The 27,972-nt window shown below is 31.5% G+C and overlaps 1 protein-coding gene across 1 annotated transcript in view; it reads left to right on the plus strand.

Moving 5' to 3' along the window:
* The first annotated feature begins 325 nt into the window (after positions 1-325).
* Positions 326-27,972, plus strand: part of LOC143204904 (amyloid-beta-like protein) — a 299,874-nt gene continuing 272,227 nt past the window's right edge. Inside the window, exon 1 of the mRNA XM_076417850.1 lies at positions 326-484. Within this exon, the coding sequence (XP_076273965.1) occupies positions 413-484 (72 nt within the window). The 5' untranslated portion in view covers positions 326-412. The remainder of the gene's footprint in view (positions 485-27,972) is intronic.

Raw genomic sequence — 27,972 nt, forward strand, 5'->3', positions numbered from 1 at the left:
ATCGATAATTATTTATATATTAAAAAGTCTTCAGTGGAAAGCACCTAAAATTTCCCGTTAGGGACATAATAGTGTGTGTCAATTTGAATTATGGAACCGACGGAAATAAATATTTATCAGGTAGTGTTAAAAAATTATACAAAAAAGACTATAATGAAATATAAACAAATCGTCAGCAAAAAAAGGCCATAAAAAATTGTAAAAAGTCGTTATAGTAGGCTCGCTTGCGCGCTGACTTCCGGCCGGCGGTTTGACACGTCGGCCCGTCTCACTGTCCGATGACTCACCGCAGAGCGCATGCGAACGGAATTAGGTGGAGAATCTCGATAGGTGGAGCAGTCGTAGTTCAACTTCAATTTAGGAGAGTTCGTCTTGGTCGGTTCGGTTTCGCGTTCTAGTGGCAAAAGAACTCATGGAAATGTTGCGCTCGGCGACGTTATTCTGTGCCCTGGGCCTGTTCGTCGGGATATTCGGCGAGACCGAGGTAAGTCTTTCTCAAGGGCGACCCGTCTATACGGCCGGCAGGCCGTGGTGCTGCGGCCGCCACGGTATGCGGTGACATCGATTTTTAGTCGGTTTCTTCGGGGTGTTTGTATTCTTGGGGGGGTCCGGATTGTCCTCCACGCCCCACGGCTCTGTTCCGTCGTCGTTCCGGTAGGCCTTAGACGATTTTGTTTGACAACACCCAAGGCGACGTCCTAACACACAAGCCGGTGGGAGTACGTACGGTGTCTTGTCTGTACGTTTACCTTTTTTTCGCTATTCCGGCGACTTTCCTATTATATAAGTCCCATTCTCTCAACGGAAGAATCGCGTTTAATCACCGTTTCGACTTTCCGTATTAGGAAACGTTCGTGCCGAGATTTTCGTTGTCGAACTGACAGTGACGCTGTCAAAACCCGCAAAATTAATCGACGTTGTAAACTAATCGGCGAGAACGTTTATTTGTACGCGTATCTCCACCGTTTTACGTCCCTTGTTTTCCACCCTCGCGGTGATCCGTAAAACGTAAAAACGATTGACAGTTGGCACGATCAACATAACCATGTCATTATCGATTTGGTTTGGGTCGCAATCGATGGTCCTCCGTCAGAAACGCGTATTTTTTGGGCAGTAATTCCGTATTAGTTAGGTCCGACAGTGATGTTTTATTGTTTTACGAACTGCAGCAGACGAATTTTGATTGTTTTATTGATGTAGGACGGAATTGATGTCTGTCGACATAAATATATATTAGATTCGAACTGGATATACGAAATATAATAAGACTAAGATTTAAAAAACTGAGTTATTGTGGATTTGCCAGTTTTGTTTTCTATTGTCAGATAAATATATTATGTTAATTTGCAAAATTGAGTTAAACTTCTAAGCATTCTGAGTTAAAACTAAGATTATATTGGTACTTTATAGAATTTTTCTGTTTAAACATGAATGACAATTAAAATAATGGAATACTAGTTTTTTTAACAGCCACAATAGTTTGTAGGTCAGAGTTGTTTTATTATATCTACATTGAACTCTTTTCCACACCATCTATGTGGTAGTGTTCTAGGCGCCTTTTTATGTAGTGGTATCTCCTAAGAGAGGCTTAATTTACCCAATTAACAATTGTATATCAAAGTAATGTATTTTACTTTCAATAGATGGCAAATTTACCTTTTTATGTTTAGTTTTTGTTTCTTTGTTGCAGTGTTTCCTTGTTAAGACATTGCTGTATGTCTTATCTGTTTCTCCTGTTGTGTAAATTTTCTTCCATAAAATTTATTTTATAATCTATCAAACATTTGTTCACAATTCCACCATTTGTCAATTTCTTCTTCGGTTTCTCTGATGGAGCTTATGGAAACCGAAGGTGTTATTGTGGACAATGCTTCTTTCTACAGTGTATTTTTTTTCATATTCTATATATGTGTATATATATATATATATATATATATATATATATATATATATATATGTGTGTGTGTAAAGTATTATTTAAAAAATATTATAACTAACAAAATATCATTCTAAGTTTTACTATTTTCCATCAGTTTTTATTATGTTTACATTCTGTATTAGCATTTTGCCAATCTTCTTTCATTTTGTTATATGCTTTTAAATATTGTATTCTTTATAGAAAATGTTTTGTGGTTTATCTTTACACCATTTAAATCCTATTTCCCAATAGTGTATGAAGGAATGACTTACTTCTCTAAAAGTTGCATATCCTTAAGTTCTTTTAAAAATAATTCTGTTAAATTATGTTTATAACAGAAAAACTACACACTAGTTATCTGGAGTAGAGCTAACATCAAGGTGATCTTAATTCGTCACCCGCTTTTTGTATTCACACGCTTCCAGTGCTTATATTAACGGCAGCTGCAACACCCTAAAAATATTTCCAGTAAAATTGCAACAACTTAATAATTAATGGTACCAATATTATTTCGTTCTAGTTCGAAGTAATTTATTGGGGACGCGATGAGTTCCTGACTGACTATTTTCTTTGCCATTTTCAATCTAAGTAATCACACATATCAAACAGCTGATTATAACCTCTAATTATTATCAATATTGTTTTGAATAATTTCGCAGACATAGGACAACAGTGTCGACCACTACCAACACAAATATTCCGACGCAATGTCTCATTTTAACCAGAGTATTGCTACTTAGTAAAATAATAAGGAAAAATTATTAGAATTATTCCACAAAGAATAAGGTAAATAAGGTGTAATAAGGTAAGGTGTAAATTCGATTAAAATAATAAAATAATTATGTCTTATATTCTACTTATAGAACATATACTGCTTATTTTGCGTTGAAATAAATACATAACAAAAATTAATAATTTATTTCGATTTAAATGTTATTATAATTCTATATATATAGTAATATACCTTTCATAACGAAATATAATATAAATAGTTCTTTAAAAAATGAATTATTTCGGATTTGTCAGCTTTATTTTGCATTGTCAGATGATTATGTTATGTTAGTTTGCAAAATTGCATTATACTTCAAACTATTCTTATTATTTTACAGTATTTTACAAAGCAGCAGGACTGAACTGGTTTAAAAAATATGTTATGTTGGTATTTTATATAATTTTTATGAGATATTTCTGTTCAAAGATAAATGATACCTGAAAAACGTAACGTAAACTTGATAAAAATAATTAATTAAATAGGTTTTATATTATAGTAATCGAATATATTTCCATATAGTAGTTATTGGTTCTCGAAATAAACGCATATTATAACAGAAATGGACAACTTATTTTAATTTAAATGCTATTATAGTACTATATATACAGCTCTCATATGGGCAGTCTATTTGAAATATAATGTGAATAATTCTCGATTATTCTGGATGTGACAGTTTTATTTTGCATTGTCAGATGATTATATTATATTAATTTGCAGTTTATTCATCTTTTTATTCTGAGTATTTTATATACCTGTAGAATGAAACTAGGTTAAAACTAAGGATTAGAGATAAACAGCATTTGTTAAAGTGTAAAGTGGATTAAAATAGCAAATTAAATTGTCTTACATTCTATAAACAGAATATATTTAGCTCTACTGGTTATTTTATCTAGAAATAAGCACATATTTTAATAAATTCAGTTGTGAAATGTAAATGTATATAAACTAGGTTCCATATAAATTATAGCAATTGACTAAAAGGTTCTTTAAACATTTGTCAGGGTTATTATTGGTAGTTTTTATTTCCAAATTATATTAATTAGGATGTATGTTACCGTACAAATTTTGATTATTTTATTAAAATATGAATGTACAATAGCGTAAACTTTATTTGGATTTAAATGGTATTCTGTTCTGATATCGGGCAAAATTTTATCGACATAAAACCTGTTTTCATTTAAATAGTGCACCATTTTTAGAATAGTATTTCATGGATAAAATTAAACAGTTCTGTATTTGCCACATAGTTGCAAAAAATATTGAATTTATTTTTCGTACATTTTTTTTTCTGTAGGTAAAATATTATAGGTACTAATTAAAGTTGAGAAGGTACTGATTATTTTAAGATTAAATTAAGCCACGGTTATTTTGTAATTTTCTTTGGTTTTTTTTTCGGAATGTTTATTTTTTAAATAATGTAAATCCAAATTTTGTTACGGTTTTACGATGTATAGAGAGGGCTCACACTAACTCTTAAAAAAAATGGTTCTATAGAGCTTGAGATATCATTTCAGTCATCTTGAAAAAAGTAGTTTCCAGAAAATGCCTTTAAAGCTTCGTTTTCAGATACCGTCTTACTAAGATCTCCGAAAATAATTTAAATTTTGAAAAATCTTCTTAAGTTCATGCTCTTAAAGGGCAGAAAACATGAACAAAATAAATTTTTTCCTAATTTCTATACTAGAATACCTCTTAATTCTAGGCATCAAGCAGTAACATACTTAAAATAGTTTTTTCTTGCTGCGCTAGATCATCGAATGATTTAAGAATTAGGTTATAAGATATGCATTCATTAGAGATCTATCGTTTAGAGAAAGTGGAAACTGTTTAATTGGTCTAGAAAGAAAATGTTAAAACGTAGATTACAATCTTACATGATATTTTCCGTTAGGCAGTTTTATTTTACATTGTCAGATGTTGTATTAATTTGTAAAAGTATCTTACGCAATATTTCTGAATATTTTATGTATCTGTAACACATAATTGGGCTATAATTATTATTTATTAATTGTATTAGGGTTTCTCAGTTCGAGGATGAAATATATTTGTTAGAGTTGTATGAATTGGTTTCAGATTATAAATTTAAGTGTTTCACATCAATATTTATATTATTTTATCTATAAATAACACCACAGATTATAATAAATTGGGTTATGAAATGTAAATATATACGAGAACACAGTTGAATATAAATTGTTACAGATAAATATTATATAAAACACTTTTATTTTTATTGAACATGATTTACAAACATACAAAGTTTTGACACATTTTCTTTTTCCTAAAATAATCAGATATTTATATATAATATTATTGCTGAACTGACGTAACGAAAAACCGGAAATCGTTCGGTGCAAAATCATATGAGTAGCCGTTGAAATATTGCACGCAATTGCTTCTATGGTGTAGTGGTTAGAGCGTTCAGCTCACATGTGGAGGTCGCGGGTTCGATTGCCGGTGGGGGCAACGACTTTTTGTTGTTGTTCTAGTTTGGTTAGAACATTGGTCAAATCATCTAGGTTAGGTAGCGGACCCCGGGGCCTGAAGCGTTTCTTATTTTCAGTCATTGTTTCTTTATTCTTATTTTTCCGCATACAGGCTGCATCTTTACTTGGCCTATCCATTGTAATAGTTCTTTGCAATGTTAAGTTAAAACAACAAACGTCTGATGATATTGTAATGATATTTTCATAATTTTACTTCGTGAAACGTTACTCCATTTACTTTCATCATTTCCCTTTATTCATTTTCTTAGGCAATTACCCGTTAAACTTATAACGAATATTTCCATTTTGTTTAATTTGTGGGATATTTCATTAGATTTTTTGCAATAATATGTCAAGAAACTTTAATTTTGTTGAAAAGAGAAAGAATTCGCCTTTCTGCGACCGATTTTATCTGATCCGAAGAATGATTTAAATAGGCTAATTAATATATGTCAATCTAATGAGGGATTAATGAAAATATGATTGTAAACCCTTCTTCCTAGATTTATTATTTTTCTGTTTATTTACTACTGATAAGCTACGAGTTGTTATTTATCTTTGTATTTAATGTCGACATATTTACCTTTAAATAATTGAAGTGAAGTAATCTCTTTACTAGCACATAATCGCAATAAATATTACTACTAAATCACAATTTCTGCATTTTTATTATTTTTTGAAAGAAACTGAAATGAAAAATAATAAATTAGTAATGAGAAAATATACTAAATCTAAACGTATATGTATCAAAATTGTTGGTGGTTAATTAAATTACTAGCAATTTCTTTTATAGAATTATAGTAGGAATATTTGGTAGTAGAACATATAATTAGTCGGTATTAATAGTTCTTAAAATTTTCTAAGGATCTAATATCATTTTGTTTCTTCATTGCTTCGAAACTAATAAATATGGTTCCTATCCAGTTTAAGATTGTTTTAGTTTTATATAGTTACTATATTTGTATCTTGGAAGCTGAATGTTTGAGTTTCATATCTCAAAAATTTAGTTTATAATAATAATATAGGATCCTTTTATTAAACTACAACTGTGATTGCTGAGATTTCTAGCGACCCCATATTGGATCAAGCACCAATGAAAGGCGTTACGAAATATTGACGTCATTTTTTTCAGGTTTCCTTTTTTTCATTTTCCAGAACGTTTCCTGATCATCAGCAGTACGAAAAATCAGAAGTCGGATTTCTCAAATCAAACGATACTAATACGACAACAATTCAGTTGAATTGAGATAGTTTATTTCAAAAGAGATAGTCATAAAATGTGGTGGAATATTAATGAAAATGAATTACAAAATACTAACAGTATAACACTATACAAGAAAGTTATGTGGAGGCTCATACTATCTAAGTACTGGTTTGGGAACTACAAGAAGAATATTATTGAGATCAAGCGTCAAGACATGTCAATTTACTGTACATCCAGTACTGTTACAAAATCTGTGTTTAGACTATGCTTTAACATACTAAATTCTCTTAAATGTCTGATTATTTTCTAAACATGTATTCATAAATAGTCTCTGCTTAGTTTTGTTTACGTGGCTAGTACTGGTTACAATACTTGAGGTCATATATATAGTTTGAAATGTTTAAAATTTACCAGACAGTAACAACATGATAAAATCAGATTGTTATAGTTAATCTTAACCTAGTGAGGTATAATTCATCGAACAATTTAATATATAGATACCAGGCACTTTTAGCTTTTGTGATAAGGTATGATCGTTCACAATTACTTTCTGTCTGTTTGGCATTCAAATCTTGTAAAAATATATGTTGACTTCATGCACACTTGCAAAAATAAGCTCACCAGTTGATATTAAACATAATTTTTTCATTTCATTTGCAACTGAAACAAAAATACAGTTATTAATCACCTACAGAATATACAAAATAAATGAAGCCTAACCTGAAATTTTATCGACAGTATTATTTACCTCGATATTACATTTATCAGAAGCTTTACACATTATATTGTAGTAAGAGTAATAAATACTTACATACATGAAAATGGTCTCCACAGAAATAACGATGGTGAAGCTATGTTTGCGCAAAATTTCTTTAACTTTTTTCTGTCTTGGAACGAATATACATAACTTTTTTGGAGTTTTTATCTATTACCTTAGGTGAGCTTACACCATTGATACTCATTAGAATATCTAATTGTAAAATTGTAAAAAGTATGCATAAGTAAGGGTTGTCATACACATATTTGAAGCCTTTTAGCGTTCATTTAAAGTTTCACTATTTGAAATGTCAATTTTTCTTTCAAATAAATTTTTTTTGTAGAAATAACGTTTATTTCGATTAAGGTAAAACGTAAATTTGTCATTGTGGTTTTGCAAGATTTGTCATCACGTTTATCGAGCCATTTGTGAAACTAATAATTACTAGCAATGAAAAAGATCATTGTTGTGGCTTGGAGAAGATTTAAAAACTGTTGTAAACCATGGCTGAAATACTATATTTCATGTTTCTTTACTTTTGTAATATATAATCACATAAAAATAAATTAACAATAATATTTCCATGGACTTCTGTGAAGATTATGAGAAGGAATTATATACAATTAAGGCTCAATAATAAAAAATGCAACATAAAGTGGTTCTAAGGTGGAACGATGTTCGCCAGTTCAGCTAGTTTTAAATATTACTTATTTATTTTGTTTAGCGTTGAGAACTATCGACTGAAAACAGTCGATGATCGCAAAATAATCGAAGCAGTCGATACTCAAAAAACTAGCGACTGTTTTATTCAATTTGTGATGTCAGACGAAGATGTCCGAACCCTTTCCTCTCTGAATTGTGTTAGAGGAAAGGGCATAGATAATTGCTTGGAGCAGATAATTTTATATATACTTAATAATTTAAATGCAATTAATAATTTAATTTTAAATAAAGTAGAATTAGTTAAAAGGAATGGACTTTTTCGATGCAATGGAATAATATCCCACAAGTGTTTTATCGTATTTTAATATGTTAATTGATATTTTTTAAATAATATAGTATAATAAATATAAACAATACAATAGAACTTAAATAAAACCTAAAAACTAAAGATGTACAATAACCATAAATACTAAATAATAATTAAACATGTACCTAATCATAGAAAAAAACTAATTCATGACATAATTAAAAATGATCGCACAATAACTACTAGAGCTTTTTAAAATAAAGTAAATGCTTTACTTATTATTGAACCGAAACATTTTTAACAAAAATTGAGAGAGTGATCGAAATATCGAATTAATGAAATGTTATTACCATAAAAACAATTAAAAGCAAACTATTTATCATTCAAAATTTTAATCTTTCTACCCTATTACATTAACACTCTTGGAAAATATCGTTCTATAATGCTGCTATATTAATATACAATATATTATTATTTACAAGCAAACTACCAAAAAAGTATAAAACTATATAGATTACGTTTAAATCTATGTAAGCATAAATTGGGTAAATTTTTGTCAAGGTCCCGGCTAGGACGACAGTGTCACAACGTTAAAAATCAGTCGAATGAAACTAGTAGAACCAAAAATAGTAACTAAAAATACACGACTGAAACAGTCGATAGTAAATAGTAACCAAATCAGTTGGACCGAAAATAGCGACTGAAAACAGTCACTGTTAAAAAGTAGTAAAATCAGTCGAACCAAAAATAGCGACTGAAACGGTCGATATTAAAAAGTAGTCAGTTATAAAACAGTCGATAGTCGATTTCAGTTGATAGTTCCAAACGTTAGTAATAACTAATATACTTTGGCGTCACCGGCATTAAAATTTTATCGGTATTTGCAAAACCAAAATAAGTATCTTAAGGTTTTTTAACGGCCTTCTTAAGCCAACGTACGCCTTGCATATAAATCACGTCATAATGCCGCAAATCAGAAGGAAATACTGACCATATCCGTTGTAAATATGCTGTTCGAGAATTAAAAAAACAAAATATGTTTTACCGTTAAGCCAGCATTAACTTTGGCCAGTGACATGTTGAGATATCCCAGGTCTGTCGTTTTAATACCGACCGAGGTACTTAAAAGATTCTCTTTCGGTAGTTTAACTTAATTGTTATCTTGAATACCTTAGCGATTTTTAGTTTATTTTTGATCATTGTTGTTACTAATATTTAATATGTTTATTCTGATTTAAATGAAATTTTTTTTTTGAAAACTTATACTGAAATTTAGACTAATAATGCAGGAATAGTCGGTTTGAACACAACGCTGGACAATATAGACGATTTTGAGCAACAAACCCAAAATATAATTAAGCCAATTCAGTCATCTGCCGGAAAACCAAAATGTGAGGTTAATTATCACCTCGAAATTAGGAAATTGATCAAATAAAAACGAAAAGCTGAGTATGGCAGAAGACCAGAGATGCTGTAGACAAAACAATATATAATATAATTTGTAATCAGACAAACCAAAATATTGAAGAATATAAATATTTCATACATATCTTTCCAAAAGAAAGTGTAGGGTCTCGCATGAAGGGGCATTATCAACACCAAATCTATTTCGGCTGGAATTCCCCAGGGTAGTGTCTTGGGACCATTCTTATATCTGCTCTACAGTCCTGATATCCCAATAATAAAAGAAACGGTATTTGGAAAATTTGTCGACGATACAGTTATCATGGCAAAAGTCAGATCTCTGTCTAAGGCTATAGGAAAAGAACTAGTGGAAGTCAACAAGATCTACAAATGGACTAGAGACTGGAGAGTACAGCTTAATAGCTCCAAATATTTCCATGTTAATTTTGTGTTGCTGTGAATTGGTAAAAACCTAATTATGTTACTTGACGGATGCCCGATTCCTCAAGCAGAATCAGCTAAATATATGTGATCAGAAACATGTTAAAAAGTACAGCAGATCAGACTTAATAAATACATCCTAAAGTATTAATTCCATACTCGCCTTGCTTGTGTACAAGTACAATACGCATACAAGTACAATAGTACAGTAGTAATAAATTATTTTGCATTATTGTACCGAGCATATCTAATCTAAAATGTAGAATTCATGAATAAAAAACGAATTTTCTCCATCTTTCAGACAGATTTTTTTTTCAAAGTTTGATTTTCAATTGTTTTCATTCAGTACTTCAATGAAACATATTATTTTCAACATATAGCGATCTCTCAGAGTGATTTAGTTCGACTTGCACTTGTACTTCGTGAGTCTTAAAACATTGACCATGTTTAAGCTTTTCAAACCACAGTCCACAATTTTGTTCACACTTTCAACGTACAACACTTTCTATGTAGTCCTAAAATCAATCTATGAGTATTATTCCAGATTTCTTTAAATTGAAGAATGCTCGAAGTTTATGTTATGAAAATGTTTCATTAAAATAAACAATATGACCTTGTAATTCACACAGTTTTATTTTACTTTGTTAATAGTAAGACACTTATTTGTATCTCCGCCAAAAGATATTGTTCGGCTGCTTTCCTAGACATATCTCAGGCTTTTGACAAAGTATGGCATACGGGCTTGTAGGTTAAACTAAAGAAACTTCTCCCTCATCCGGACTATCAGCTACTAAAATCGTATCTCACTGACAGACATTTTATTGTAAATCAAGGCGATGAACATACCGAATTAAATCCCATATATTCAGGAGTTCCGCAAGGTAGTGTACTGGGTCCAGTACTGTATCTTCTGTATACGGCTGATCTGCCCACCACAAAAATAACTACTGTGGCAACATATGCAGACGATACAGCAATCTTAGCATCCCATGAAGATCCAGTCACAGCATCAATAAATCTACAAACCCACCTAGAGCAAATACAATTATGGTTAAAGACATGGCGCATTAAAGCCTATGAATCAAAATCCACGCATATAACGTTTACTGCCTAGAAGAACATGTCCGCCAGTGAATATCAATCATCGTCAACTCCCCCAAGCAGAGCATGTTAAATATCTTGGTATGCATTTAGAACGACGCCTAATCCGGAAGAAGCACATACTCTCTAAACGGAAACAACTAGGACTAAAATTATATCAAATGTATTGACTCATTGGGCGCAAATCCAAGTTATCATTAGATAACAAGGTATTGCTGTATGAGTCTATACTCAAGCCCATTTGGACATACGGAATTCAACTATGGGGTACCGCTAGCAAATCTAATATATCCATCATTCGACGGCTCCAAAATAAGGTATTGCGTGCCATTGTTGATGCTCCGTACTATATTTCAAATAAAGTGATACAACGCGATATTCCTCTAGAACCTATAACGAGTGTAATCCAACGTGTTTGTGTGAAGTACTTCGAAAGAGTGTCAGTGCATCCCAATGTACTCGGTAATCAGCTAAATATGCGACGTGATAGTGAAGTGCAGAAGATTGCTTAATGAAGTGATTTTCTACATGCCATGTATATATCATATAGACAGAAGAAATACTTATTGCCAATAGGGCAGATTGTGGACTCACGAAGAGTAATAAAAAAAATTGTATCTCCTATTCTTTGATTCTTAAGTAACATATAGCAATCTAGTTTTTAAACAAAAATTTAATATCTTTCGATTCTAAGATAATATATGCAAATGACATGTCAAAAATTAAATGTTCTTATAAAAAATATTGTTTATCTCAAATATATTCAATATGAGTTAATCACAGATTGATAACAAAATCATTGAGAAGTAGTCCTATAAGAAATTAATTTTCCGTACAATATTATGTCAGAAAACTGTTGCGCAGTGAGCTATTGAAGACCTTTTCATTATTTTATCAATTTATGTTTTTGTTCTGACCAGAGATCCTTTAATTATTATTTAGTAGATTCTAATTATTAGAAAGGGTAATTATACGTAATAAAGGTAAATACTAAGGTCTGAATTTTCTGTTTATAAAAACGTATAAAACCATGAGTACATAAAACCAAACAGTACATCCGAAACATATTTAAGACTATTCCATTATTTTATCAATTTATGTCTTCTGTTTGAGCCAGAATTATTTGACATATTACATATTACATTCCAATTATGGAAAAAGGAGATTGTAATTAATATTTTTCTAGAGGCTGAATACTCTTCTAGCCTCTACACAATTTGAGGTTTAAAGTAAGTAAGTTGTTATAGAAGTAATTAAAACCATTGTTTGTAATGATTGATTATATAAATAATATATCCAAAACATAATTGCAGACTATTTCTTTATCTCTCAGTTTATGTCGTTTATTTGTATCAAAATTTAATGAACTATTATTTACATTACTCCAGTTATGAAAGAAAAGGTAACTATGGGAAGATATATAATTTTTAAAAACTATATTTTTGTAATTATTAATCGATATTACCAATAAAATTATACTTTTCTGGAAGCTGAATATTCTTATATCCTCTACAAAATCGGATGGTTGAATTTCCTGCCTATAGAAACAATTAAAACCATTTTTAATAAGGGTTTAGTGTATAAATAATACATCGATAATTCGTCATAATTGAAGACTATTTTATTTGTCCGATAATTATTTGAATTGTCATTATTATTGCATTGCTTTGTGTCCTTTGCTTAGTGTTACTGGATACTTTAAAATTCAAAATCAATTTTAATTCATGTGCTATATAGCGAATTATATCTCGAAGAATATTGGGTGTATTAAAGTTTGTATCGGCTACAGTTTAAGCTGGAAATTGAAAGAAAAACGGTTATGAAATAAAGAGAAATGCAACAATATTATATGGAAAATCCTACTCGCTGAATACCCATTCTAATTATCATGCCATTGATATGTTGTAGAATTTAAGTGAAGTGAGTATATGTCAATGTGGAAGAGATTAATTATTACCGTTGAACAATATTATTTTGTGCGATTGAAATACCGAGTAGATTCAGTTTTCTTCTCCAGTTACGATACATCACAGAAAAGGCTTCGCCTTTTTTGCCTGTCGAACAACGAAACAGCGGTGTTTAAAGTAATTTACTGTAGTTACAATTTTCCTTCCTTTTGGATATTTCCCATTCTATTAAACGCCTGGAAATACTTTATTTATCAACCGGTAAATTATTATGAAAATTCTTCAGACGACAGGTCGTGGGGCTGCATTGGTCCTCTAATCTTTTCTTTTCCACTGGCCCCATTTTTAAATCATGGAAACCCAATCTGATAATCGGGATATGACGGACTAGCAACACTATAAGTTCTAAAACTGTTTGGTAAATTTCGACAAGCAACAAATTAGCGAATGTCGAAAATAAAATTTACACTTATAACTCAATATTTGTATGTAGAGACTGTTATAATACTGTAGAGTAATGTTGAAGTTATGGCAATTAGCGTTTAACAATTAGGTTAGGTTTTTTCACTGTTGTCTATATCGACACTTGTGTTTTTAGCTAGTTTAATTTACAAAGTCTTCTATTATTCAATTTTCTAAGAACGTAATTGTAACTTTTACGGATAGAAATGTCAATAGGTAGGCTTCCGGCTTCAAAACAATCTATAATTTGTTATTACCATGTAAAATATTCGATCCCACGGCTCATTGTGAGTAATACAATCAAATTAGTGGAATTGATCAAATGTTCTTTATTGCTTATTCGGATCTTTAGCCTATTCTCTATTGGCAGGTGTTGGTTCCCTGAAAATATAGTGGCGCGGTGAACAGATGCAGGTCGGGTAAAGAAATAAGGCACATTTTTTTAATGAAATAACCTACCAGGTACTTACCGATGACTTCCTAGAAACATATTCTTTCGACAGATACAACCCACACCGCTGTTATCTAAACGTTCGTTTTGATTACTGTTTCCATTGTCTTTCTTTTTCTTTTTTATTTGTCTGTATATTTTCTCATTAGCCCCGCTGTTATATCATTGTATATTTGTAGTAATTAATTGTTATGTTCCACTATTTGAAAGTATTTAACGATGTTTTTATCTCCAATTTTATGCCTTAATTAGTATCAGTTTTATTTACTTTATCGGGATTTTTTTCTTTAATTAAATAGATTGTGTGGAGAACGTATATGTAGGGAGATACTGAAAGGAGTGAAAGTACGTGTAACACGATGACTGTGGTTTAATTTCGTTTTGGTTTTGCTGTATTTTATTTTGACGCATGGTGACTAACTTTGAAAAAGCATTCTATTATGTTGTACAGTACTAATTATTTCTTAAAAATGTATTATTTCTGCTGGATATAAATGTTTTCAGAACAAAAACGTTGTCTTATGTCGGCGTGATATGACGTCAATATACAATAAACAATAAATATTGAACAAGTAGCAACATTATTTATTTCGAGTGTTAATGTATGTTAATTCTTAGGTTTATAAGTAGCGTGTTATCTTGTAAGTAGTATCATTTTAATGTTAAAGCAGAGGGCCGAAATGCCGTTATGCAAAGAAGTTGATTTTGTTTTGTTGAGAATATTTGAGTTCACTATAACTGGTGAGTGATCAGATGATAGATCGAAGCATAATTCAGCTTTGTACGTTTTGGGATCAATATTTTTTGTAGCACAAAGGTCTATGGTATCGGGAATTTCTATCTGACCGCCAGTATGTTGGCTCAATATATATGTGATAGTTTAAGTTATGTACCATTTTTCTTGGTACATATATAATCAAGCGAGTTTGCAATAGATAACCTTTGATCACGTGTTACAAAATCAAAAATTCAAAAATACTAATGTACCAGCTATACTGGAAAGTATTTTTGGAAAAAATCTACATAATTTTAAAAAATATTGAAAAATGTATTTATTTAAAGTATTTTGCTTATATTGAAATTATTTGTATTTTGCATTATCGAAAGCGATTCATCGAGCCACTTTCTAACTATTTTTGTTATTCTGCAAGCGCGTGTTTCATTGATGCAAAAAGTTGATAGCCGGACAAGGTCTGAAGAGTATGGCCCATGCGATAATATGTCCCATCCAAGTGCTCTCAACATTCCCTTGGTCCATTTTGCTTTAGGAGACTGCGTGTTATCGTGCTCTAAAATCATTTTACAGTGTCTTCGTAGCCCATTATTGACGTTTTTCGATCAATGCATAGTTCAAATTGTTCACTTGTTGTCCGTAGCGATTACTATTAACTATTTCGCCAGGTTTCAACAGTTCATAATACACGACGTCACTCTGGTCCCCCCAAACACAGAGCATTATCTTGCGACCAAAATTGTTTTGCCTTGGAGTGGATTGACAGGTTTTTTGCGCTTAAGGTTTTCAAAATAAATCCTTTACTATTCGATGTAGAAATTATTTTCTATCATACCTTTGAAGCAATATTTCACAGGTGATTTTTCGATTTTCCATTTGCTTGTCATTCATTATTTTCCCATTACTCATAATCACTCGCTAATCGTTTCATGGGACTTACTTAACGCTTCTGTCAATTGTTTTTGAGTTTTTGTTTGGTCTTCATCCAATTCGCAAGAGTTTCGCATGTTTAAATTTTTTTGTACGAAACCATTTCTCACATTTTTTTAAGGCTAGATTATGCTTATTTATAAATCTATGACGGTGTTAATTTCGCAACATCTAACATATATATGTTAGCTTTGAACCTTAATGTCAATAGAATAAAATATTATATACATATGTTAGAAAGGCCGATAATGATTTTCCGGTAGACCTCGTCGTCGATATTTTAATACGCCTTTTTTTAAAGAATACTGTGCGTGCCAACAGCATTCATCAATATTTACCTGATAGATCAGTAACATAAGTCGGAAATAAGAGAAATCTGCTCTCTCGTCACACACGAGGATAATTTTCTCGGTCAGTTCGTTTTCTGCAATTATCTTATTGAGACTCATAATATAAATTATAAGAAAGTCATTCTAAATTTTAAGAAAATGTGTTTGAAGGAATTTCGGTAATGAACAGGGTTCTGGCGACACATTTAACATTTATTAGGATTAATCGTACATACTTAGGCATTTTTCTGTAGATATTTAGGATTAATTTCAAGTTAATTCATCTCAGGTGTCGTAAGCAAATATAGAAAGCACTAATCAAATATTGCAGGTAGTAAATATATCCAATGTCTGTTAATTGAATAAAATTGACAGATAATTATGCTAAAACAACTAAGAGCTGTTTTTTGTTTCTACTTTTTCCATTATTTTCATATATTTTTAAATATTAGATTTAAAAGGTACTGAGTGATTGATATTATTGGTTTTGGAGTCTCCCTAACATATTGGCTTTTTTTAGAGTATATCAACACAGGCCAAGAATTATTAACGACAACCGAGGCTAAATACCCTTCGCCAGGTGCGCGTTCCAAGGAATTCCAAAACAATAAGCTAATTAACAGTTACAATGCTTAGAATTTAAAAAACGATTAAATAGATCAACAACCAAATCTACTCCAGGGAACAAACATCGAGACAAAACAAATATCTGGACAAATAAGCATGTAATAAGATTTTGTATAGATAAAAGTCATAAAATGAAATAAAGCTGTTTACTTATCAAAACTTGGCTTTAAAATACAGACCGATTTCTTTTAGGAAACTAACCAGTTTGGTCAGGTTTTGAGGCAAAAACACATGCTTTACTGAATCAGATACGTCATGAAATTTGCTGACAGTTAGTAAATTTCTGTATTTCTTCAAAACGTGGGAGACTGACATTGGTTTGACAATTGGGTCACAGAGGTCTCTCAGTTCGATTCATTAGGAAGGAATGGGTGAATGGCAGTAACCTTCCTTAGAGAGATAGTAGGGGAAAGGAAATCCTTTTTAATGGGTCGAAGTTTTTATTCCTTTTCCAATGCGAACGCAATCCCCCCTCTATTCCGATTCCTCCACGAACATTGCCTTAACAAATCCGGAAATAGCCGAGCTTCTCGCTAATTCACTCGAGAATCAAATGAAATGCAATGCATCTCTTGGCCCACCTCTCTAAAGAGGAAAGGCTTCTAATCAGTGCATCTTCTGAAGAGCATAGTCTCTCTCTGAGACCTACAGCTCTAAATAAAACGTCTGTCTTCTAAAAAAGCTCCAGGCCTAGAAGGTATAACAGTAAACCGTCTGAAAAACCTCACTAGCGAGCAACTATGAGAACTTACCAATATCATCAACTACATCCTGAGGTTAAAGCATTTCCCAAAGAACTGGAAACATGCGCTTGTCGCTGTCATTAATAAAAAGAAAGCCAAGTTTAATCCATCTGACTACAGGCCCATCAGCCTGATTAGTTCACTTTCCAAACTTGCTGAAAAGCGATGACGTTGAGGAACGTCAACACTCACCTCGAATCAGGCATCCCGTTTGTGAATAGTTTCACGAAGATGCTCAGTGTAAGTAAGGTTCTCCATAGGCGCCTTAGAGCACGATACCTTCATGAAATCCCTATCCCCAGTCGACGACAATCCCAGCAAACCACTTCACTATCCCGAACCCTAAGCTACATCAGCAAAAGACCATTTGGTTCTAGCTGGTTATCATGGAATAAAGAAAACCTTTTCCAGCAGGTCCCACTCAAGTTACACTAGGCTATACCCTACTATCTATAAATAGTCCCTTGACCACTCAGAGTAGCGACTTTGACGAGGTCATCTCCCAATTCGTTCCCAAATATGCTTCTAGATGAATATAATGTTGTTTTGTCCAGATATAACCAAATCGTACAATTCAATTAATCTCATAGGTATTACGGAAATTTATATTATTATTTGTTTAATATGTCATCGTATACAGTAAATAATATTATCGATATCTAGTAATAGTTAATAATAACATAATACAATATACAACAAACTGAAAATTGCAACGAGTTTTAGTCTTTTACAGAATAAACATTTTTAATCACTATGTGGTTCCTATTAAAAATAGCATTAAAAAGGTGGAATCATATTTGTGTGATATAAAAATAACATACACCTGTTTTCTGTACGTAAAAAAGTTTTAATAAATAATAAGTTTATCATATAAAATTATATTTTATTACATATATTGTATATTAAATAGTATTATATAATATCAGTAATTTTTTGTTGGTTTCCAATATGTTCAGTATCACCTGTTACTTTAACCCGTAAAAAGAGATCTCCTACCGATACAACAACGGTAATCCTTTGTTGCATGTATCTGACTTAAAACCGTAATTATGAACCTTAAAGTACGTTTTTAGTATTGTTACCCTTTTTTAAATAGCCCAGGTACATTTCCTACGTCCATCTCGACATTCTCACGATATTTCCTCTCAATTCTCCGATCGAGAGCCCATTCAATGCCGGTTTCAAATAACATCTGTCGCTTTTGACCATTGTTATTTTCTTCTCTGCCCACACACCAGCGGTACCGGCCACTAGACGCCATCTGCATAGTAATTTTAAGATTCACTCGTTCCGTAGCGTATTTGGCGTTGTTTCTTTTTTTTATTCATTCATGAAGTCTGACCGATTCTTTGGAAATTCATCAATATGGAGGAAATGTCGGTAATGATAAGATTATTTAAAATTATCACTTTGCAGAAATCTTTTTAAAAAATTATTGTGAAGAGTTGTGTCTTCAGCCGAATAATAACATTATACCCACATGTCTGATTATTTTAGATAAAAAAGCTATGTGAAAATATTGTACGTACCTTTGAAATGTATGGGTTTCCCTTGATTTCACCGGATTCAACCATCATATCCTGACTTGGTTTCAGTCGGACTACCTCGGAAATGCACTCTTTTGCACAATTTTGAAGATTGGTCCACATTTGATGGAGAAATCGGTGAGCGTACTTAAAAAAATATACGGTCAAACGTAGAGCCTCCGCCTTTTTTGAAGTCAATTAATATAAGGATTAAAATTCCGTTCATCACTTCGTGTAAGTTCCAAAAAGCTGGTTTTAGCCTTATTTTCAGTGAAAATATTAATTGAATTTTAATTGAAATTAGTTTAGAATATGTAGGACAACTGTGAAAGGTCGCTTTGGCTATCTAATAAATACAATATTATATTACAGATTAAGAATATATATTTAAATTAGCGTTGGGAACTATCGACTGAAAACAGTCGATAGGCGCAAAACAGTCGAAACAGTCGATAGTAAAAAAAAAACAGCGACTGAAAATAGTAATTGCTATTTTCAGCCTAATGCATAGTTCGACTGTTTTTTTTCCATTCGTGATGTCAGACGAAGATGTACGAATTCTTGTCTGTATAAAATGTGAGATAGGAAAAGACGGAGATAAATGCTTGGAGCAGTTAATTTTAAATGTCTTTTTATACTTCAATGGTAGTATAAGCGAGACAGAGATGTATATATATTCATTCACGTGATAATTTAAAAAAAAAGGAAAAAATATTACTAATTTCTATTATCATTACTAATTTCTATTACTTTTATACTGAATGTTCTGTGGATGTGTAAAAAGGAATGGAATAATAACACCACAAATGTTTTGTCCTATTTTAATATATTAATTGCTATTTTAAAATAACATACCATAATAAATAAAACCTAAAAACTAAAGATTTTCAATAACCATAACTTCGTTCCCAGGGGACTGATGTTGCGGGTATAGAGGAATATTTTACATGTAACTGATATAATTCAGGTAGTTTCATTTTATGGGTTTGCCAAAAATCCAATGGGTTTTCTAAACGCCTAATAAATCGAATTTCCAAATACTGCTAAATCTGTAAAGTTGCTGCAGTACTTGGAGTAATTACTTCGTTCATTCTAGCCATTTTTTTATCAAAATATCTCCAGATGTCAATACATTCTTGGTCGGTAGTTTTGTCTTGAATTTCGAGTTGTGGAACTATATTTGTATTTTTTTTAAGTTAGAATGGAAGATACCTCTTTTGTGATAACTTTTTGTATCGCCTCAGCATTATTTGCAATACCAAATCCTGCTTTTTTAAATCTAGGATCTAAAAATGTGGATTTGCCGCATATCGTATTCATTTCTAAAATTGCCAGTCTTTTATTGATGACATCTAATAGACAATTTTGTCATTTTCCCCCATTCACTTGTTAAAATCCTGGATTTGATGGAATGTTGGCAGTCCTCTTATTAACCATATAATTAAAGACATCCTTGGGATATCTTTCATCAGATAACTCAGTGGTCATTATTTCAATGGGCTTTAAACGTTGAGCACATTCTGTTAAGATAGTCCATTCGTTAATAAATAAAAACTGTGGTGCTCTTCTTAATAGCCAACAAAATAAATTGTTGAACATTAAAGTAGAGTTTTCCAATCAGAAAATGTATTTATTACAAATATTTAATATACTTTATTCACCTCTTTACGGTTAATATTTTTAAAAGAAATTAATAACTGCTGTAAAAAATTCTTTAAATCTTTTGGATCTATGCAATTTCTGAAACTTTTGGAACCTAATTTTAGTTTTCAAGATTTTAGGAAAAAAGTTTCGACAAAAAAGAGGCTTGGACAACAATCGTGAAGGTTATCAAAAAAAATATTACCTATTATAACAGTCCAAAGTATTACCTATTATGCCAGTCAAAAGTATCTTACTATTTATCATTTACAATTAAATTTTTTTGCTCTCGAAAACTAGCGTTCCAAAATGCTGCTATATTAATTTACAATATATAGTTATTCACAAGCAAACTACAAAAAAAATATAAAACCACATATATTACATATATAAATCTATATAAGCATAAATTCGGTGCATTACTTTCAAGGCCGCGGCTAGGACGGAAGGCCAGAACGTTAAAAATCAGTTGAATGAACTAGTAGAACCGAAAATAGTAACTAAAAGTAAACGAATGAAAACAGTTACTAGTAAAACAGTCGAACCATAAATAGCGACTGAAATAGTCGATAGTATAAAGTAGCCAATTACTGAACAGTCGATAGTCGATGTCAGTCGATTGTTTCCAACACTAATTTAAATATATTTGATATATAAAATCCATACACAAAGGACAAAATATTCCTTTTAAATTCATTAAAAGATTATTACTAGTCGTTGTGGACTAACTTTTACTTAATTAGTCTCTAATAAAAAAAAAACAGTAACACTTTATAGTGTTTTTATAATTTAGTGTACTTCAGTACCGAGCTATTCCCATGAGTAGAGCCTTTTCTCATGTCTTGTTGCGAATCTCTAATATTTTCTATGACGGTTGTAATCTGAAGGTCTCAAAATATAATTTTTTAACATATACAAAAAATGAAATTACCAACAAAACAAATCTAAATTAATATAACGGTTTGTGTTCGGCACCGACTTCAAAGTATTCAATTGGTAGTAGTTAAAATAATATTGTAAATAGACAAATAAGTTTAGGAAGGTATTAAGCTAAATTGTGTGTATATAGTAGAATATAAAATAAGTGTAGTAGATTATGGTTAAATAAGGTTTTTATTTGTTTTTATTTAGTTATTACAACTATTATTATGTCCATATTTTATTTTGAAATGTTTTTTTTTGTTAAAAATTTGATTATTTGTTAATTTTTAGTGAGTTTCTTATTTATTTTTTGAAGTCGGTTCAATTTTTATTCTTGAAAATATTTTATGTTATTTGCACTTCAGGAATATGACGCAAAATAAAAATTAAATTCCTAACACTATTTTGCTTTCCTTGTATCTTTAGCCCTTGAATGCTACGCCTACAACTGAAGAGCTTCCATGTTTATGTAAGTGTGGAAGTCTGCCGTTTTATCTTATTTTCGCTTGTTAAATGTTTAGACTGATGGTAAACGTTTACCATTTTCCTTGTTGAAGGTCTGGATAGTGTTACTATATTAATATAGAACAGGGTTACATTTTTATTTAAATTTGATACTGATTTTTTTGGCATTCTCCTTGTAATTTATCTCGTGTAATATATACATTCAAGTTTTCATATTATACTATTTCAGTTGAGTATTCAGTATTGATGCCTCTTCTTCTTTCTTTTTATTGAAGTTTAATCCATATTTACAGTATTTTTATTATATTTTCGAAAAAGCGAAATCTTTTGTTTTATTCCAAATATCGTGAATATGTTTTCGATAGTATTAACTCAAGTTTTGGTATTTTCATATTACACCAGATGATATTCAGGCAATTTATATGATTTCGTTCGAAGTAGGTAGTAACCAGAAAGAGGAATGTCGGGTGAATACGGTGGATAAGGAGATATTGCGTAATTTTACAAATAATCAATTCTTATTAACAAACCTTTGTCTAAACGATGAAACGTATTTGTAAAATTAATATATTAAATATTAAAATATTTGTCGTGAATAAATAAAATTTTAAAACATTATAAAACAAGAAACTTTATGTCCTAGTATAAATCGACAGTTTTCAATGTTCACAGCCTACTTGGAATAAAGGTAACCAGGAAAAAGGTACGAACAATAACAGTCGCAGGCTATTCCGCATACTGGTTCTGTAACCAAGTAGGCTATGCTGATTTATAAACGTTCGGCCAATATTTGTGTTGTGTCGTTTTACACGACTTGGTCATTACGACCGTATATAGGGTGATTCAAATAGAATGTTGCGTACGGTGTGATATGACAGAGAAGCTTGATTACTCTGTTGATAGGACTGTATTTCTTTAAAATACAATCTTAATTTACAAATTAATTTGTTGTACTTGCATCAACAATTTATTTCAAAATTAAAATTACATTAGAATGCTTAACTCAAAGATAAGATATTGATATTCACTACACCAAGTTCGTGTGGTTCGATTCACTTCAATCTTCCGAGTTTGTGCGTATTGCCTAATAGGTGTATTGCTTTCACGTTGCTATGATTTAGTGTAGGGCTAATTTTAGACCCAGGGCGTCGAATAAAAATTATATTTAAGAAAAGAATACAAAACATTTTAACATCTTATGTAAATAAAACAGGTATCAAAATAAATGATATAGCAACTACTTACAGTTTAAATGAAATGTTGATGTCGAGGTGGTCGGGTGACAGTTTTGAAAACATAATGAAAACCTACCTGAGCAACCAATTTTCAATGACAAGATTGAAATTAAATATATACTTGAAATATAACGTGGATCGGTGATTATCACGACAAATATTTCTAATGTCAGGTAACATTGAAATATAACGGTACTGACAGTAATATATTGACAGCTAAAAGTAGTACTTATGAAGTAATAGTACTGTTAAATAATACTATCGATAAATAAATACACTGACGAAGTTCTGAGAATAGATAATATCAATAACAGACAATTTCAATTGTAGTTAATAACAATGATGGAATAACTAGGATGGTTAACAACAATCTTAGTCCATAGTAGTCAATAACAGACAACGGACAATAACGATAACTGATAGCAATATGATGCAATTGTGCACTCACTTCTCCTAACTCAGAGTATGATAAACGTCCAATGCGTACAAGGGAAAAAACCGAAAGCAAACACACTAGATATGCTGTCATTAAGAGCCGGCAGGATCCACCTTTAGTGGAGTTTTGGCATTCATAAAATTGTCATTAAATCAGTTTCAAGTCAGTGCCGAGCCCAAACAATACAAAAATAATAATATTATTTTGTGACATATACAAAAATTAAATTACGAACAAAACAAATCTAATTTGTTGCTTGTACCGACTTCAAATTGTTCAGTTGGTAGTAATTGAAATAATATTGTAACTATACAAATACCCTTAGGTAGGTATTAAGCTAAATTGTACGTATATAGTAGAATATAAAAAACATGTAGTATATAAGTAAAGGTTCTTTTTGCATTAAAAATGTTAGTTTGATTATTTTTTTATTGTTAATGAGTTCCTTATTTATTTTTTTAATTCGGTTCAATGTCTTTTTTTGAAATTATTAAAAAAAAAACATTAACAACCCAAAATTAAAAGGTCCATATTATCGAATTATCAGAGGGAAACCTAAGTACCACATATATTTGGAACGATTTATGATTTCGTTGAATGGTACATGCCTTTGTATTTTAAGGAAAATAATATTCAGAAAATATAAACAAAACTGGCTTTTACATTATAACCTTGCCTTATATTTTAAGACGAAATCGTCGTAAATACAGTTGATTTCGATGTAATAGCTCATTGATTGCGTAGCGATAAACATTAGTAATTGATCGAATTTTACTAGTCTTTAGCAAAGCATTTTTCATTTCGGAGCAAACCTATACTTACATCCCTCTTACAAGGCCATATAGGCTTTATTTTGAGAATTTAATTAAATAATATTTTGCATTCTGGAAATTACGAGAATGTTGCTCAAACCCATTTAAATAGATTCAATTGTGTGATGTGCTATATATATATAATATTAGTATGTGACATAAGTCGAACAAAATATACTTACTGTTTAGCAATAATAAGCGCTGAGTCAGAAATATACATCTTGCGAAATATATATAAAATTAAAGTCAATAATAGACGTATCACGGTCTGTTTTGTTAGCTCTACTGTTTCGATTTACGTTTATATATTATTTAATAAGTTACCTGCCTTAAGTAACGCAAACGACGTGAAGCTTACTTTATATTCTGACTTAGTTCCGTATTATATTTGAATTTCATAATTCATTTAAACCAATATTAAACGGATATAATGTATTATGTCTAGCTTATATAAGATACTGATTAAGATGCGGCGCCATGTTTCGTTTATTTGTGTATTTACTTCGTCTGTTGGTTCCGCCTTTTTGTTGTCCATGATGGCGTTAAACTATATAAATACAAAATAGAAATGATGAAATAAACTTTTACATCTGCCAACTTTACATCAAAATCGACATGAACATTGACATGTTTGTGTTTCCACTATAACCTGCTATAGCGTCTCATCCAGCGCCTTTCAAGAGCTTTCTGTGAAGTTACTATTGGTAGAAGAACATGTCATGAATACTTTTGACTCTTGAAAAATGTTTTTTTTTGTTATTACTCTTCGTGAGTCCACAATCTGCCCTATTGGCAATAAGTATTTCTTATGTCCTTATTATATATACATGGAATGTAGAAAATCACTTCATTAAGCAATCTTCTATATAAAATATTATCTTAATTAATTAGTCTTATTCTAAAGTCTATATATGTCCAGTAATCAGATCAGGTGGTGTTAAATGTTTTAGTCTACGCACTTCACTATCACGTCGCATAGTTAGCTGATTAGCGAGTACATTGAGATGCACTGACACTCTTTCGATGTACTTCACACAAACACGTTGAATTACACACGTTATAGGTTCTAGAGGAATATCGCGTTGTATCACTTTATTTGAAATATAGTACGGAGCATCAACAATGGCACGCAACACCTTATTTTGGAACCGTTGAATGATGGATATATTAGATTTGCTAGCGGTACCCCATAGTTGGATTCCATATGCCCAAATGGGCTTGAGTACAGACTCATACAGCAATACCTTGTTATCTAATGATAACTTGGATTTGCGCCCGATGAGCCAATACATTTGATATAATTTTAGTCCCAGTTGTTTCCGTTTAGAGAGTATGTGCTTCTTCCAGATTAGGCGTCGTTCTAAATGCATACCAAGATATTTAACATGCTCTGCTTGGGGGAGTTGACGATGATTGATATTCACTGGCGGACATGTTCTTCTACGCAGGGTAAACGTTATATGCGTGGATTTTGATTCATAGGCTTTAATGCGCCATGTCTTTAACCATAATTGTATATGCTCCAGGTGGGTTTGTAGGTTTATTGATGCTGTGACTGGATCTTCATGGGATGCTAAGATTGCTGTATCGTCTGCATATGTTGCCACAGTAGTTATTTTTGTGGTTGACAGATCAGCCGTATACAGAAGATACAGTACTGGACCCAGTACACTACCTTGCGGAACTCCTGAATATATGGGATTTAATTCGGTATGTTCATCGCCTTGATTTACAATAAAATGTCTATCAGTGAGATACGATTTTAGTAACTGATAGTCCGGATGAGGGAGAAGTTTCTTTAGTTTAACCTTCAAGCCCGTATGCCATACTTTGTCAAAAGCTTGAGATATGTCTAGAAAAGCAGCCGAACAATATCTTTTGGCATTTAGGTCAGCGTTTATTTTGTTTACAAGTCTGTGTACTTGTTCTATAGTCCCATGCTTATTTCGGTAAGGTTAAAAAATTTAGGCAAGAGTGTAAAATCCGACAGGGAAAATGATCCCAGTCACGCCAGTAACCAGGCTGGGTAAGACCGGATGACTTCTGGGATGATTTCTAAAGTTGGTCACTCGCCAGTCGGTAGGCTTAATGCTGATTACCGTGGATCGGAGCCCACGTTGAACTTTAGGCCTAGTAGTTGGTAAAAGGAGACTTTAATATATATATTATAATTATTATTTAAGTATTATATTGTTACTAGTCGTTTCCAACTAACATACAATTTATCTTTATGATAACTTAAATCTAGTTATATAACTAGGAGGACCCATCGGCCATATCTCAGTGTCTGGCGAAATAATATTTATATATGTCACTGCTGTATTTTTTATTATATGCACCTCACTACACAACACTATACAAGATCAGGTGATTTTATTCTTTTGAGTCCGTGTCCTATTCTGGCGGTATCCAAAAGCTTCAATACTTCAATATTCTCATGAGAATGGAGTCTTTCGCCCCCTTGCAGTTCTCTTGATTTCTTGACTAACTGTGGGTATCTAAAGGTCTCGATGTAGGTAATCAGTTCTATAGTATTTCGGTGCGCCCACAATTTGCCCGCCCTCTCAGGACTTTGTTCTGAGAAATTTGTTGTTTGTTACTCTTTGCAGAACATCCCCATAATTGAATTCCGTATGACCATATAGGTCTCAGAGTATTTGCTTATATAATAGCAACTTACTATGTACTGATAATTGTGATTTTGTACCAATTAGCCAATACATTTAGCTATATTTCAATTACAGTTGATACAGATGATCTGAGATATTTAGCGTTGTTGCTATATGGAATAATTGTAATATTCTCCAGTTGTGGTATATCACAAGTGTAGAGTAGATTGAGCATTGGTCCCAGTACACTTCTTTGCTGTACACCTGCTTTAGCTTCTTTTATTGTAAAGTAAGCTTCTTCTTGTTTGACTCTAAACATTCTGGTTGTAATGTATGATTTTAATAGTTCGGTGTGTTGTTTTGGTAGCATTTTCTGTAGTTTATGAACAAGGCCTTCATGCCAAACCTTATCGAAGGCTTGTGCTACATCTAAGAATATAGCTGAGCATACTTTTTTACTTTCGTAGGCTTTTTCAATAACATCTGTTATTCTGTACACAAGGTCAATTGTTGAATGCTTGTTAATAAACTCAAACTATTGTGTTGGTATTAGGTTTTATTCTTTTCAACAGGAGTTTTTCAAAAACCTTAGATATTACTGGCAGCAGTGAACTTTAATATATATGTCTTAAGTTATAATTGAATGACCTTACGGTACATTACGTTAATGTTCCTAATACCGGCAATACGCATTGACATTAGTTTTATTTATTTTAATAATGCATTTGCAATTGTGACTTTGCTTGAGTGAAAAACGACCATCCAATGTGTTATTTCTACTAAAAGCAGACGTACTATTAAACCTACACATAGCGTTTTCGACTTAGAAACAATTGTTACGAATCTGTTATTAAATTTTAAACCTATTTCTGTTGCGATAGTTTTTTGCTCGTTATTGCACCGAAAACGATGGATCGCGACTAAATTGGAAACAATGACTTTACATTTGTTTTATAAATAGATTTATTCAATTAGAAATAAAAGAGTTTTTGTCTTATTACATTACCAAACTTATTTGTTGAAATTGAACATTCTAAATTGCTATTTAAAAAAAAAATATTTCTTATATTATGTTATGTTATTAAATTCTGT

This window comes from Rhynchophorus ferrugineus, unplaced genomic scaffold (assembly GCF_030347505.1).
Source record: "Rhynchophorus ferrugineus isolate W39M unplaced genomic scaffold, kcgeb_rfMv2 rfM11, whole genome shotgun sequence".
In the NCBI taxonomy this organism is placed as follows: Eukaryota; Metazoa; Arthropoda; class Insecta; order Coleoptera; family Curculionidae; genus Rhynchophorus; species Rhynchophorus ferrugineus.